This window comes from Trachurus trachurus, assembly GCF_905171665.1.
Source record: "Trachurus trachurus genome assembly, chromosome: 7".
Lineage (NCBI taxonomy): Eukaryota > Metazoa > Chordata > Actinopteri > Carangiformes > Carangidae > Trachurus > Trachurus trachurus.
The window spans coordinates 28,441,064-28,454,087 of record NC_139901.1 but is presented as its reverse complement, the minus strand read 5'-3'; the positions used below and the strand labels follow the sequence as shown (position 1 = coordinate 28,454,087).

General features: G+C 38.8%; 1 protein-coding gene across 1 annotated transcript; it reads left to right on the top strand.

Moving 5' to 3' along the window:
* The first annotated feature begins 3,597 nt into the window (after nucleotides 1-3,597).
* Nucleotides 3,598-11,380, top strand: coq10a (coenzyme Q10A). The gene is made up of 5 exons (XM_083975531.1): nucleotides 3,598-4,311; nucleotides 6,570-6,722; nucleotides 6,812-7,004; nucleotides 7,616-7,717; nucleotides 8,504-11,380. The coding sequence occupies exons 1-5, from the start codon at nucleotides 4,166-4,168 to the stop codon at nucleotides 8,669-8,671; spliced, it is 762 nt and encodes a 253-aa protein (XP_083831657.1). The 5' UTR covers nucleotides 3,598-4,165; the 3' UTR covers nucleotides 8,672-11,380.
* The last annotated feature ends 1,644 nt before the right edge of the window (nucleotides 11,381-13,024 follow it).

Genomic DNA, 13,024 nt, shown 5'->3' with positions numbered 1-13,024 from the left:
AAAATTTCTAAAAAGAAAAAAATAAGTAAACATTCTAGGAAAAAAGTGATACAATTTCGCAAAAGAAAAAGTGTTAAAATGTCAAGAAAAAAGTGGTAACATTTCTCCCAAAAAAATTGTAAAAAATTCTAGAAAAAAACGGTGAAATGTCTAAAAATCATAGAAAAAAGTGGTAAAATTTCGAGACGGGTTTACATCGTACCAGCCAGTAGCCGCCACTTATCCACTGTTTTGCTAAGCCTCCTCCCGGTCGTGTGCATTTGTTTTCAACAAAGCGTTTTATAATCAATCGGTGGATCGATGGATTATCATATACATGTTACGATGTGTGTATTTGTGTAGTCTCATCTGACATAAACAAGAGATTACGGTTTACGCTACACGTTTGTGTCACGGACTCGCGGTGCCACTGAGACAAGAACTGTGACACTGGGTCAGAGGGTCTGATCACAGGTTTGGTTTTCAGCCACCATGCGGAAGGACTGCTGCAGCTGGACCAACCGACTGCTGGAATTATTTTTCTGTTGTTGTAATTCCTATCTTTATGTGACTTTATGTGACTTTATTTTTCAAAGGATAGCCCCTTGAGATGTGCCATGTCATTTTCGAGGGGGTCCTTATCTTGATCAATAGATGGTGGTATTTTGCTCATTCTCCATATTCAACCTTTAATTTACAGGAAATAACAGTCAATTTCATAGTAATGTGACGTTGAGAAATATAGCCAAAAAAGAGAAAAGATTGATAGAGTAGAAAATAATTTATTGTACTTGACAATTGCAAGGACTTGGTGCAACATTCTGGCCTTTCCCAAAAGCATGAAAAGCATGTGTAATCTGTTGCCTTTATGAAAAACATGACATTACTATGACTACTATTTGTTGATATTATTATGCAATTAATTGTTATTTCTTGACATTATCACATAATACACAGCCTACCTAGTACAGTACACATATAACATACACTGATCAGGCATAACATCATGAGCACCTGCCTAATATTGCTGCCAAATGCACAACTGTGATGCACCATTTATTGACACCTTTATTACTCAGTGTTACCTGTCTGTCTGTCTGCTTGTCGGTTGGTTGGTCAGCAGGATTAAGAATAATAAGAATAAAAAGATAATTGACTTTATTGTTAGTTGGACTGAAATTCTTTTTCCATCCCTGGGTTGCTCATTTAACAACAAAATAATGAACATAACATGTAGGACATATAATCAAAAATAACTAAGGCCCATTCACAAGGACAAATATGCCCCCTCCTACAGACACACCACATTGTACAAAAGTGCACAGATACTGATCCCCATGACATGATAAAGCATTAAACACAGGTAAACAAGTACAATTCACACATTCTCTTTCATGAAACCTCATACATTACAAGTTGTGCAGATTCATGACCCTGACCCTGCCATGACCATGACCCCGGATTCATATTGCACTTAATTTTAGCTCAGTTGGTTCAGCAGTAAGATGGACTGATATACAAAAGAGTGCTTGAAATTATTTTGTTTGAAAGAAGGAACAACCTAACAACCTGATCATATGCTCATATGCAAATAAGTACCACAGTGATTTACACTGGACTTGGTACAGGAATGTGAAATGGACCAAGGAGGAAAAAACCTTTTAAATATAGATGTGGATCAGGTTCACAATCAATAATTCTTTTTTTTTTCTCCTTTAAAATCTGGTGTATGGGTTGACCAAGGGCATAACTTTGCGTTACACATTTGGGGAGGGGGGTTGAGATCTCGGTGTCCAAGGATTTTTTTAAAAGCAAAAAATGTGTCCTAATGCGGGGGAAAGTGCAAAATCATTAACTTTGATGAGGTTAAAGGACAAGGTTAAAGGAGCATTATTGCAAATACAGCAGAAGTAATAGCAATAAAAAAAAACTGAAATATGCAATAAATAGGTTGAGGGGAGCCATAACTATATGTATACAAAATATAGCCAACAAGTGTAGTGTCTGTGGAACAAATGCAGAATTTCTTTTTGTTATGAGACAAGCCGGCCGGCCGCTCCTGAACGGCATGCTATGTAGGATGTTTACTTCAGATACGCTGCACCCCATCTAGTGGCCGAACAAAGAATTGTAATTTGCGATAATGCTCCTTTAATTTACCTCTCTATTTTGGCATTCCCACATTCATTGCAGCATAAAGGTATTTCAGTCATTTACCGCCATTATTCTTCTTAACGCATATTTTTGTTCTGATTAACATGTTTATTTTGACAGTACTAATTGTAGTAGCTGTAGACTATGTTTACTAACTAAACCCTTTGGTAAGGCCCATTACAATGAGGACAACTGTTAGAGAGTAACACTTTTTTAATATTTACAATAGAGGTAACATTCTGTAGGTAATTGACAGAACATGAATCAACAATATGAAAATAAAAGAACACTGAAGCACACTTCATGCAATTAATAAAGCCATGCAGATAAAAGCCTATCTCACATGCCCAGCCTCTGTCTTTCCATAACCCAACCACTACTGCAAGATGCTTTGGCTCAGGTTTACAGTCAGCTAAAAATAAAATCAAAGGGAAACCATACTAAAACAACGGCTGACAACGGCACCATGCACCGATCTCTGAAATGACAAACAGGAGTTAGTACTCTCCAATAATACTTTACATTAAACAAACATTTAATAAAAACAAACATAAAAGCACATTACCCCAATTGTTTGTGGCCAAACTCCTGCTGTCGTCTCTGCCTGACGGTGCGATAGGCCTCCGTCATTGTGGCTGTATGTGAGATAATGTTTAAGTCTCTGGCATAAGTTATTTTAAAACAATTTAAGGTTCCTGCTGTACATACCATTGCTTGTGGCTTTTCTGCGTCTGTAGGACACCAACACCTTGCTGACTGTCTGTGCAGCACAGCTCCTGTGTGAGCTGGGAGTTAGACACAGCTGGTCTTAATTACCCATCAGTAGGATATATATCCATAGACATATAAAGATGTATCTATGTTAATTACCCACTTCCCCCTGTCACATAATGCTTATTATAAAACGGAAAGGTGAAATCCGGCGATCTGATTGGTTGTTAACCGTAGTTTCCGAACGTCATCTATGGTCAAAACCGGAAGCTGGTTTTGCCGGTTTGGTGGAATTGTACGTTTACGTTTCCATGGTTTTCAGTCGTTGTCATAGTTGCGGTAAACACATGGATCTATTAACGCTGGCTTTTAACACGGATGTCAATTTGTGTGATATGATATCCACTGTTAAAAGCTGCTGCGATGATCAATGCGTTTTACAGATTTTCATTGGGGGAAAAAAAAAATCCATGCATTTACCGCGAGTCCGCGACTACCGAAACCATGGAAACAAAACATAAAATTCCACCGGAAGAGCAAAACAGGCTACGTTTTTGACGTAAAAAAGGTGGATACCACGGCTACTATTCCAAAGCCTTATCAGCGGAGCCTGTCGTGATATATTGCTTAATTATAAGCCAAAACTCCTGCATACCGGTAGTTCCTCTTTAAAAACATCCATGTTAAAAAGCCTGTATTCTGTTCCCAGCTGTTGTCCTCCGGCCCTGCAGGCGGCAGCACGGCACCGCGGAGCCGTCGGGCCGAGCGGCGGCAGAAGAAGAAAGGAACAGTTTGTCCCACCGGCGTTTTATTTCGCAGCAGAAGGTCGTCGGCAGCTGGGGCGACATTTGACAGCAACAACAACAACAAAAACACACCGAATCCGGCGTAAATCTACTTACTCTACTTGTAAGTTAGCGGCTCTAAACGTGTTAGTGACATGAGCGTCGCTGAAAACCCGGAGGAGCGCGGCGCAGCGTCGCGGTTGTTCGGACTGGTTATGAAACCGTGTTAGCTCCTGTTCGGCTAACGGCTAACGGCTACTAACGGCTAACCGTTGACCACCGTAACCAACCGGAGTGACGTTGACAGCTCCGGAGAGGCGGTGTAACCCCGACAGACAACTTTTCCCTTTTCTTTTTTTTTGCTTCTTGCAACGTAAAATTAACGCTACGTGTGATATTTTTTAGTATTATTATTAATATTATTAACCCGGCGGATTGAAGCAGGGTGTTTGTTTGCTCGGACCGACTGTGACCTGCTCCCCGGTGTTGGAGCGCAGACCCGCGGGGATCGGCTGCTCGGAGCCCGGGTCGGGTTGATGGCAGCCTCCGCCAGTGCGCGGCGGTTACCGATGGGTGTGCGGACGTTCAGCGACTTCCTCCAGATCTCCGCCACCGTTGTGGGCTCCCCTCGCTCCTGTCGCACACTGGTGCAGCAGAGAGGATGCATCCGCCAGAACATCAGGTGAGCAGAGCTGCTGGACATACATATTATTAAAGGGATAGTTCAATATTTGTTTTACAGCAGTAGGTTCATTACCTTTTAATTATTGGGGCATTGTTGTTTTGAGATCTGCGGGGCAGAGACGCAAGCTGCTCAGTGAACTGTGAAGGTCCCCTGTCCCTCATCAAATACACAATCCAACAACTCCAAAACAAAAGCTTTCGTGGACAAGTTGTGACCTGCACATCCACCACGCTATGAAATAATCGCATATAATTAAACATTATGTGTCTGGAATATAGTTCTGGCTACGCATTTGCAGTGAAAACAACTCTCTCGTAATGTTACATCATTAGGTCACAACTTGTCCACCAGAGCGTTTTGGAGTTGCTGGATTGTGTATTTGATGAGGGACAGGGGACCTGTACCGTTCACCTCTATTATGTTGTCCTATTGCTATGACTATAGGGATTATGGTGATAGGAGAATTTGCCAAAATGTTGAACTATCCCTTTAATGTAATGACACCTGGCACAATGCTAATGACACCGTGTCTCATTTACATCTAACAATATGTGATTAAATAATCAATAAAAGTTGGATTAGTCCTGTGACTTTATCCAAGTCCAACCACTTGTACTGTTGCTCTGTACTTTGAAGCTTTATCAGCTCTGGTGGTGGTGACACACACACACCCGTTATCAATAACTGTACAGGCACCTGATACACAATGAACAATTGTCAACTGAAGCTATACAACTCTGTTAGCTCTGATGGAAAATCTTTAAATTTTCCAAATGAGAAAACATAAAAATGATTAACTGTGATAGGTTGAGCTGGTGGTGACCTCTCGGGTCTCGCCTCTGTGTTAATATTAAACACAAATCTGAGCCTCCACTGTTTATTTAGGAGGCAAAGGAAGTAAACACAAGCCCTGCTGCAGTCAGACATTTTAAAAAAGGAAGCATCCTCAAACATTTTTTCACTTTTACTTTCGGTATTATGAACTGACAAAAAAATGTGAACCGTGAGTTCATAAAGTTGCAAATGAAAATAAATAGTCTGACCTCAACACCAAGACTTTGAACAAAAACACTCAAATTTACCATGAATGACTTAAAGAAACACAAGGCCTCCACCGTACTCTGCTCTGACGTACACATAACTGAAAATCTGTGGGTATATTTTTGCAATTTTAAACTCTGTGACATCCTGAAATGTATGAAAAGTAGGTGAAAGTTCCTGAACCAAGAGCTGACAGACTTTTAGTTGAGGTCATATTTAGGCTTTTCTTATCTCAAAAGTGTGACAACCTCCAAATACTGACTCAGACACCAAAGCAGACGTGTCACCAAAGCAGACGTGTGATAGTGATGTTGTGAATTCTTGATATATTTACTACACTACACAACAGTAAAAACACAGCTGAGCAGCACATTCGTATACAAACATTGTAAATAAACTACTTGCATGGTAATTTATTGATTCTGTTGATCAAAATAAAGGAAATAGGAATTCAGAAAAAACATACAAGACAAGGCAGCTTTATATAACACATTTCATACCAAGGGCAAGATGGCGACATTCTCTAAGTAAGACCCTCGCTATATGAAAGAAGAATTATAAGGCTACGAAAATCAAACAGATTTTATTTTATAGCGATTATACACTTATACAAATATATACAAATATATTCATTGGCAGTATATTCAGATTTTACCAATAAACCTTGACAAATATTACACACTGGACCTTTAAGAGTAAGAATTGGAAACGGAAACAAACATACACCCAAATAGTATACATTGGATACATTAAACGTACAATTAAAAGCAAGAATAAAAGAAAATACAGAGAAAGAGAGAGAAAAAACTAGACTGAAATAGAGCATAAAATATACAAGACAACCTATATTTAATATTGAAAACTACCCTGCGATAATTCAACATAGATGTAAATGTAAAACATGTCAGGTGGTTATAAAACATTTGTCCAGGTTTCCTACTGGAAAACAGTGGCGTCACGTGTGTGCGTTACAAAACACAGCAACATAACAACTTCAGCCCAAAATTTAGAAGTTACCAGCGCAGCCCGAACACACAGAGAAGAGCCTCCGTTCCCTCCGTGTCCTCGTGCACTCGTTGACTGTAGTGGCAGCAAACTGGAATGTGGTGGGTCTGTATTGTTGAGCTGCTGCTGCTGTGTGTGTGTCTGTGTGTGTGTGTCACTGTTTCCAGAATCAGGCCAACACAACGTTTTCTCCTCCCTTACCTTTTTAGACACCTGTCATCATGTGGCATTTTGATGACAAGATCTCCCAGAGTGCTTTGCCTTCAAGACTGGGACACAACAATGATGGCCGTTCCTCAAAGCAGAAACTTCATCAGCCTCACCAACAAAAGGAAGGAGTACTCCGAGCGTAGGATACTTGGGTAAATATCCATTATTATCAATATCCTTTATTTTTGAGTCATTTATTATTTTGTAATTGTTTTAACTTTGATATACTTTCTGTTTTTAGGTTTTCCATGCAGGAAATGTATGAAGTAGTGGCCAATGTTGACGACTACAAGCACTTTGTGCCCTGGTGTAAGAAGTCCCAGACCATCATGAAACGAGCCGGTCACTCCAAAGCTCAGCTCGAAGTGGGATTCCCTCCGGTGGTGGAGAGATACACGTCTATGATCACTAGTGTCCGGCCTCATCTAGTCAAAGTAAGTGTCAGATCTTATCAAACACAAGACAAACAGTTAAAGGGTCAGTGACAAATAAGTGTCGACAAGATGCACAATTCAGAAATATCTTTAAAAACTGTCATTTGAAATGAAATTTGAACCATTTTTAACCAAAGTCAGACTGAATGCTGTGAAAATGTCAAATGGTGTAACCACAAAAGAATGATAAATATAAAATATTTTATCTACCTACAGTGGATTTAGGTGAAATTATAAAAACTATATACTTTATTCTGAAAACATTAAATTAAAATAGTTTGTTTTTCTGTATTTCTATATTCAAATTGAATTCATTTGGTAACACTGGGCAGGACTTATCCTAAAAACACCACTTTTATTCTAAATAATGTGACAAATGATGTAAAATCTGTTAAGAAAACACAGTGTTGCTGCATTGTAAAAGTGAATTACACGTGTTCCACATTTGATTTTTATGAAGAAATACTGGTTACACCATGTGACATTGGGTTGCACCATGTCATTGACCCTAAAATGTCAGCAGCTTTGAATTCTACCTGACGTGAACAGTGTTTGATGTTAAAAATTGACTAATTTCTCAAACTTCCTGTGTCTCTTCTTTGTGACTTCAGGCTGTGTGTACGGATGGAAAACTGTTCAATCACCTGGAGACAATATGGCGCTTTAGTCCTGGCATTCCCGGTTACCCCCGCACCTGCACCGTAGACTTTTCTGTAAGTGGCCTACAGCTTTTTTTTTTGTGTCTGTCAGATCCTCTGCCTTCCCTAAAGCATCATATAAAAATGAACCTTGATCAAAGAAATAGTTTGGAGGACAGTTAAATAAAAGGATTTAAACCACTTTCATGTTTTTACAGAGGCTATGAAGCTCCAACAGACACTTAGCATTAAGACTAGAAACTTCTTCCTACTGTTTCTGTTGGGTCATAGCTTCATATTTATTTTAATTGTATTATTTAATTTCATTTATTTATCTCACATAACAAATGAGCTGATATAAAGTTGAACATATCCAATCCAACTCTCATTCGCTGCCATTTTTTATGACTAATTAACTAATAATGAGCTCATTATTTATGTATCTTGTGCCTTGTTCAGTTCTTGCATCATTGCACCATTATTTATGTAATTATCTAGGATATTTTGTTCAATATAACATCATTCAATCAATACTTTATTCAATAGTTCAAGCAGCTGGTACTAGATACAATAGAAAGAATACCATAACAATAAAATAGTGTACAATACGGAGGAGTATAGTGGGATCAAGGGTCTAATGGATATATTTAAATATATATTCTATAAATATATCAACAAAAAAACAACATGTAGCATTTGTAAATGTATTTCCTATTCACTGTACATTCTTTTCTGTTCATTTGCACATACTCTTTACATTTTTTAAAAGTTGATTCTGTTTAATTCTTCCTTATTGATGTGAATACCTGCCGTCGTAGCAGAATAACGTCCTCATACGTCTTCTCTTGTCGTCTCCCACAGATTTCCTTTGAGTTCCGCTCTTTGCTGCACTCCCAGTTAGCCACCATGTTCTTCGACGAGGTCGTAAAGCAGAACGTCGCTGCGTTCGAGCGGCGGGCCTGTAAGATACACGGCCCAGAGACTCGTATCCCGCGGGAGCTAATGTTTCACGAGGTGCATCAGACGTGATCTCGGCATTGAAGCTGTGCGCCCTCGTTGTCCTCATCTGGCCTTAAATCATCATCATCATCATCACCACCACACCAAAACCCTTGTTTCCTTTATCCACACAAACATGATGCATGATGCTGCATCTCTCCCACCACCCACCATATTAGTAATTCTCCTCCTCGTGCTGAGTCTGTCACTTCCTACCTCTGCTGGAGGGATCCTTGTTTCACGGAGGGAAACCGCCGCTGCTGTCGCTCCATCGCCGCCGTTACAACCTGTACTTCTGTAAGCAACAGTAAATCAGTGCAACATCACACGACCAATGGTAGAGTCGACTATCATTTTAGATGAAACAGCACAGTGACACTGAACAAAAAACACCCTTTTATTGTTATGAAGGGATAGTTCAACATTTTGGAGTAGGAGTAGAAGTAGGTTTGTTACCTTTAATTGTCTGTGCAAGCTATTTTTAGAACGGTGGAGCAGAGCCGTGAGCTGCTCAGAGCTACGCTACAGAGGCTAATGGGATTTCTTTTTTGGTTTCCTTCATCAAACTCATCAAATACACAATCCAACAACTCCACAACGCTCTGGTGGACAAGTTGTGACCTGCACATTCACCACGCTATGAGATAATAACAGAACGTTACGAGACAGAGTTGTTTTAGAGGCAAATTCATGCAAAACCGCTGATGCGCGTTCCCGTCGGGGGCAGTTTTTCAGCAAGCAGTCTCTGTATTTGCCTTGAAAAACAACTCCGTTACATTATTATCTCATAGCGAACCTACTGCTAAGACTATAGGGATTATGGCAAAAATGTTGATCTATCCCTTTTTTTTTCTTTTTTTTTTTTTACAACAAAAGGCATCTTCTTCTAGTTCACTGTGTTCTCAAAGTTACTCCTCACACTGACTCGTAATCAAGTCCAAGTGTGTCCAGTTTTTTTTAGTTGAGCTTCTTTGATCAGCTGATTATTACTGTATAACTTTGCCTTTTACCGCTTCACTTTTATTTCAATTCAAAGGAACTTTTTAATATATTGTTTTTTTGACGTACAGTAGAGACGTGAAACAATATTGCATTTAATTTCATCCTTTTTAATTTATTCATTAGTGGTTAATTATATGCAAATCTTTTTATTATTTTATGGGGATCCAAAATAAAAAAAATGTGCCATGTGTGGTGACGAGGAGAGTGTCGTCGTCGCTGTCGTGTTGTGACAGTATTTTGCGAGTGGGGGGCGTGTTATGTCTTCATTAGTTTAGCCGTGTCCTCAATTAAAATCCTTGAGGTTTGGGAACTTGAGATTTCTCTTGGCTGTTGTTGTTGCTGTGAGAATTTGTGTGTTTGGACAGTGAAACTTGGCCTGCCAATTTTTAATAATGCCTTATTTTACAGCCCAGCATAAGTGGTAACTATTATGGGATGCATAGTATAGGAGGTGGAGGTGGTGGTGGTTGGGGGGGAGCAGTTAAACTTTGCACAAACCAGAGCACCTGAATGAAACAGACTGGAGAGAGTACTGTGAAATACTGTAAACGGGGAGAACAATAAAAAATGTTACAGCTCATGTAGGTGAACTACAGCTTTATATATTATATTTAAATATATATTTTGGTTTGCAGACTCTTGAAGATTATACATAAAGATGCTATTTCTGATAATCTCATCAAACGCTATTGATAGTAATACGATTATAGTCACAGATACTATAATCCGATTAATTAGTAAAGCAGTGAAAAGAAATGATTTGCTGTAAAAGTTCTGACTCATGTATGTTGTTAATATAAAAAAAAAAAAAAACTGATGGGCTGTAGAATAAAACATTATCATTTATCTTTGTCTGTGGGTTTCATGCTTTTATTTTGAAAGGTTTAGCTCTTTATTTATATTCATTATGATGCATGGATGTAACTACCATAGAGGCAAATGTATTCATGTTTTATAGTGTGACTGCATTTTGTTGGGATTCATATTTCATAACGAGGCAGCCTGTTCCTTTATTCCACGATCAAAGGGCTCATATTTAGTTCATGTTGCTATTTATAATTTTGCCATATTTTACAGATGTTGGGGCACTTCATTTCATCCACGTGCTCCAGGTATCAAATTCCCAACAGCTGGATTTTTTTGCTTCAAAGTTGATGTGCTTTTATTTTCTTTGTTAAAAAAAAAAAGAAAAAAAAATGGAAATGAAGGGATATTTAATCATCAATGCATGAAGAATGTTAAATCCAACAATGGGTGAATCACTGTTACATAAAAAAAGAAAGAAGTTGAACTTATTAATTATGCCATATTTGAGTGTTATATTTTTAAACAATAAAATATATAAGATTGATAAAGTTAAACTCATATCATCATGCGCCATTGCATCTTCTTTTGTTGTTGTTGCTAGTTATGTGATAAGCTGCATACAGATTTAATTTAATTTAATGCCAAGTTTTCTTGTAGGTGCCAATAATCAGCAATCACAAAACAATGGGAACTATTTACAGAGACACTAAGAACAGAAAGTGTATTATTATTATTACTATTATTAATAATAATATCTGCACCTCAGCTGTGAACGAACGGTCAAACTGTTGGTGTAGGATCGAGGCCTAGACTGTACACATGGATGTAGAAACACGTTACCATTTTTCCTTTTTTTTGCAGTTGTTTCACTTTTTATTTTGCAAATTCAAAATGTATCTGTATATACTGTGGGTGTATTTTAAAGCTTTGTTATTTAAATAATAAAAAAAAAAGCAGGTTTAACTTATTTTGGTTTCTGTTTTGTTCAAGGTTATTTGAAGAACCTGATTGATTTCCTTTGTGATAATGTGTTTAACCTGCAGCAGCAGCATCAGCAGGTCAATGTGTGGTTGTATTATAATTATAAATCCACTTTTTTTCTTTTCTTTTTTGCTCTGTTTTTATGCCACTTGTCTGATCCTGTTGCTACAAAGTGCAGCGAGACAGAGGGTAGATACACTACACTACGTGCTGTCTCTGTGAAGGGCAGCTGACCGGTGGGAAACCAGAGTGGGGTGATAGTATGTGGGCCAGTTATTAATAACAGCACATGGGAGAGGCGGCTGCTTTGGACTTCCTTCTGGATCCCATCAACGCTGGCGGCTATTACGTAAAAGTTGGACCGAGTGAGTCGCCACAGTAACCTTGACACAGACAGTTAGTGGTGAAAAGCACAAATTGAAGTTCACAGAGGTGATTTTGTTAAATGACTTACTGGTTTTATTATGGATTTATTTTTTATTTGCATTCAAAATTCTGTCACTAACATTCAACCATTGTCTTAGTAGAAGTGACTTAAAGGCATAGTTCAACATTTTGGCAAATTGGCCCACTGCCATAATCCCTATAGTCATAACAGTAGGTTTGTTACCTTTAATTGTCGGTGCAAGCTATTTTTAGAACGGCGGAGCAGAGCCGCGAGCTGCTCAGAGCTACACTACGGAGGCTAATGGGATTTCTTGGTTTCTCTCATCAAATTCATCAAATACACAATCCAACAACTCCTCAACGCTCTGGTGGACAAGTTGTGACCTGTACATTCACCACGCTATGAGATAATAACACAACGTTACGTAATTCATGCAAAACCGCTGACCACCAGGGGCAGTTTTTCAGCAAGCAGTCAATGTATTTACCTCTAAAACAACTCTGTCTGGTAACGTTCTGTTATTATCTCATAGCGTGGTGAATGTGCAGGTCACAACTTGTCCACCAGAGCGTTTTGGAGTTGTTGGATTGTGTATTTGATGAATTTGATGAGAGAAACCAAGAAATCCCATTAGCCTCCGTAGCGTAGCTCTGAGCAGCTCACGGCTCTGCTCCGCCGTTCTAAAAATAGCTTGCACCGACAATTAAAGGTAATGAACCTACTGCTAAGACTATAAGGATTTTTATGGCAATGAACCAATTTGCCAAAGTGTTGAACTATCCCTTTAACATTAACACGGCGAGAATGTGCTCATTAACAGCAGGTGTGCATGTCAGTGTGTGTGTTTTTAGGTTGTAATGTTCAACATGTGTCACAGCAGGTATGACAGGAATCCTTATGCAGCAGGTAGAGCTCATCAATCAGACTGAGCTCAGTCCTCGGTGCTGCTGTCATCACCACTGAGAGGAACTATATGCAGCTGCAGTTACATTTACATCCTTTATCTCAAGTATTAGTGGATAAATGCAGAGAAAGAATTTCACTGTACTAGCTGTATATGTGACAAATAAAGTACCTTTACCTTACCTTTACCTTAAACAGCGAAAAATAAGAGTCGCTGAACACCAGAAAACCTTTAACAGTCTGACCCTGAGGTCGTCTGTGTCAGAACAGTTTCATAGAGGGACATTTTTTCCACAGCTATC

Excerpts from the sequence above, each read along its gene's own strand:
- coq10a (XM_083975531.1), top strand. The coding sequence starts at position 4,166 with ATGGCAGCCTCCGCCAGTGCGCGGCGGTTACCGATGGGTGTGCGGACG. Across the intron at positions 6,723-6,811 it reads TCCGAGCGTAGGATACTTGG|GTTTTCCATGCAGGAAATGT; the intron begins GTAAATATCCAT and ends TTCTGTTTTTAG. Across the intron at positions 7,005-7,615 it reads TCCGGCCTCATCTAGTCAAA|GCTGTGTGTACGGATGGAAA; the intron begins GTAAGTGTCAGA and ends TTGTGACTTCAG.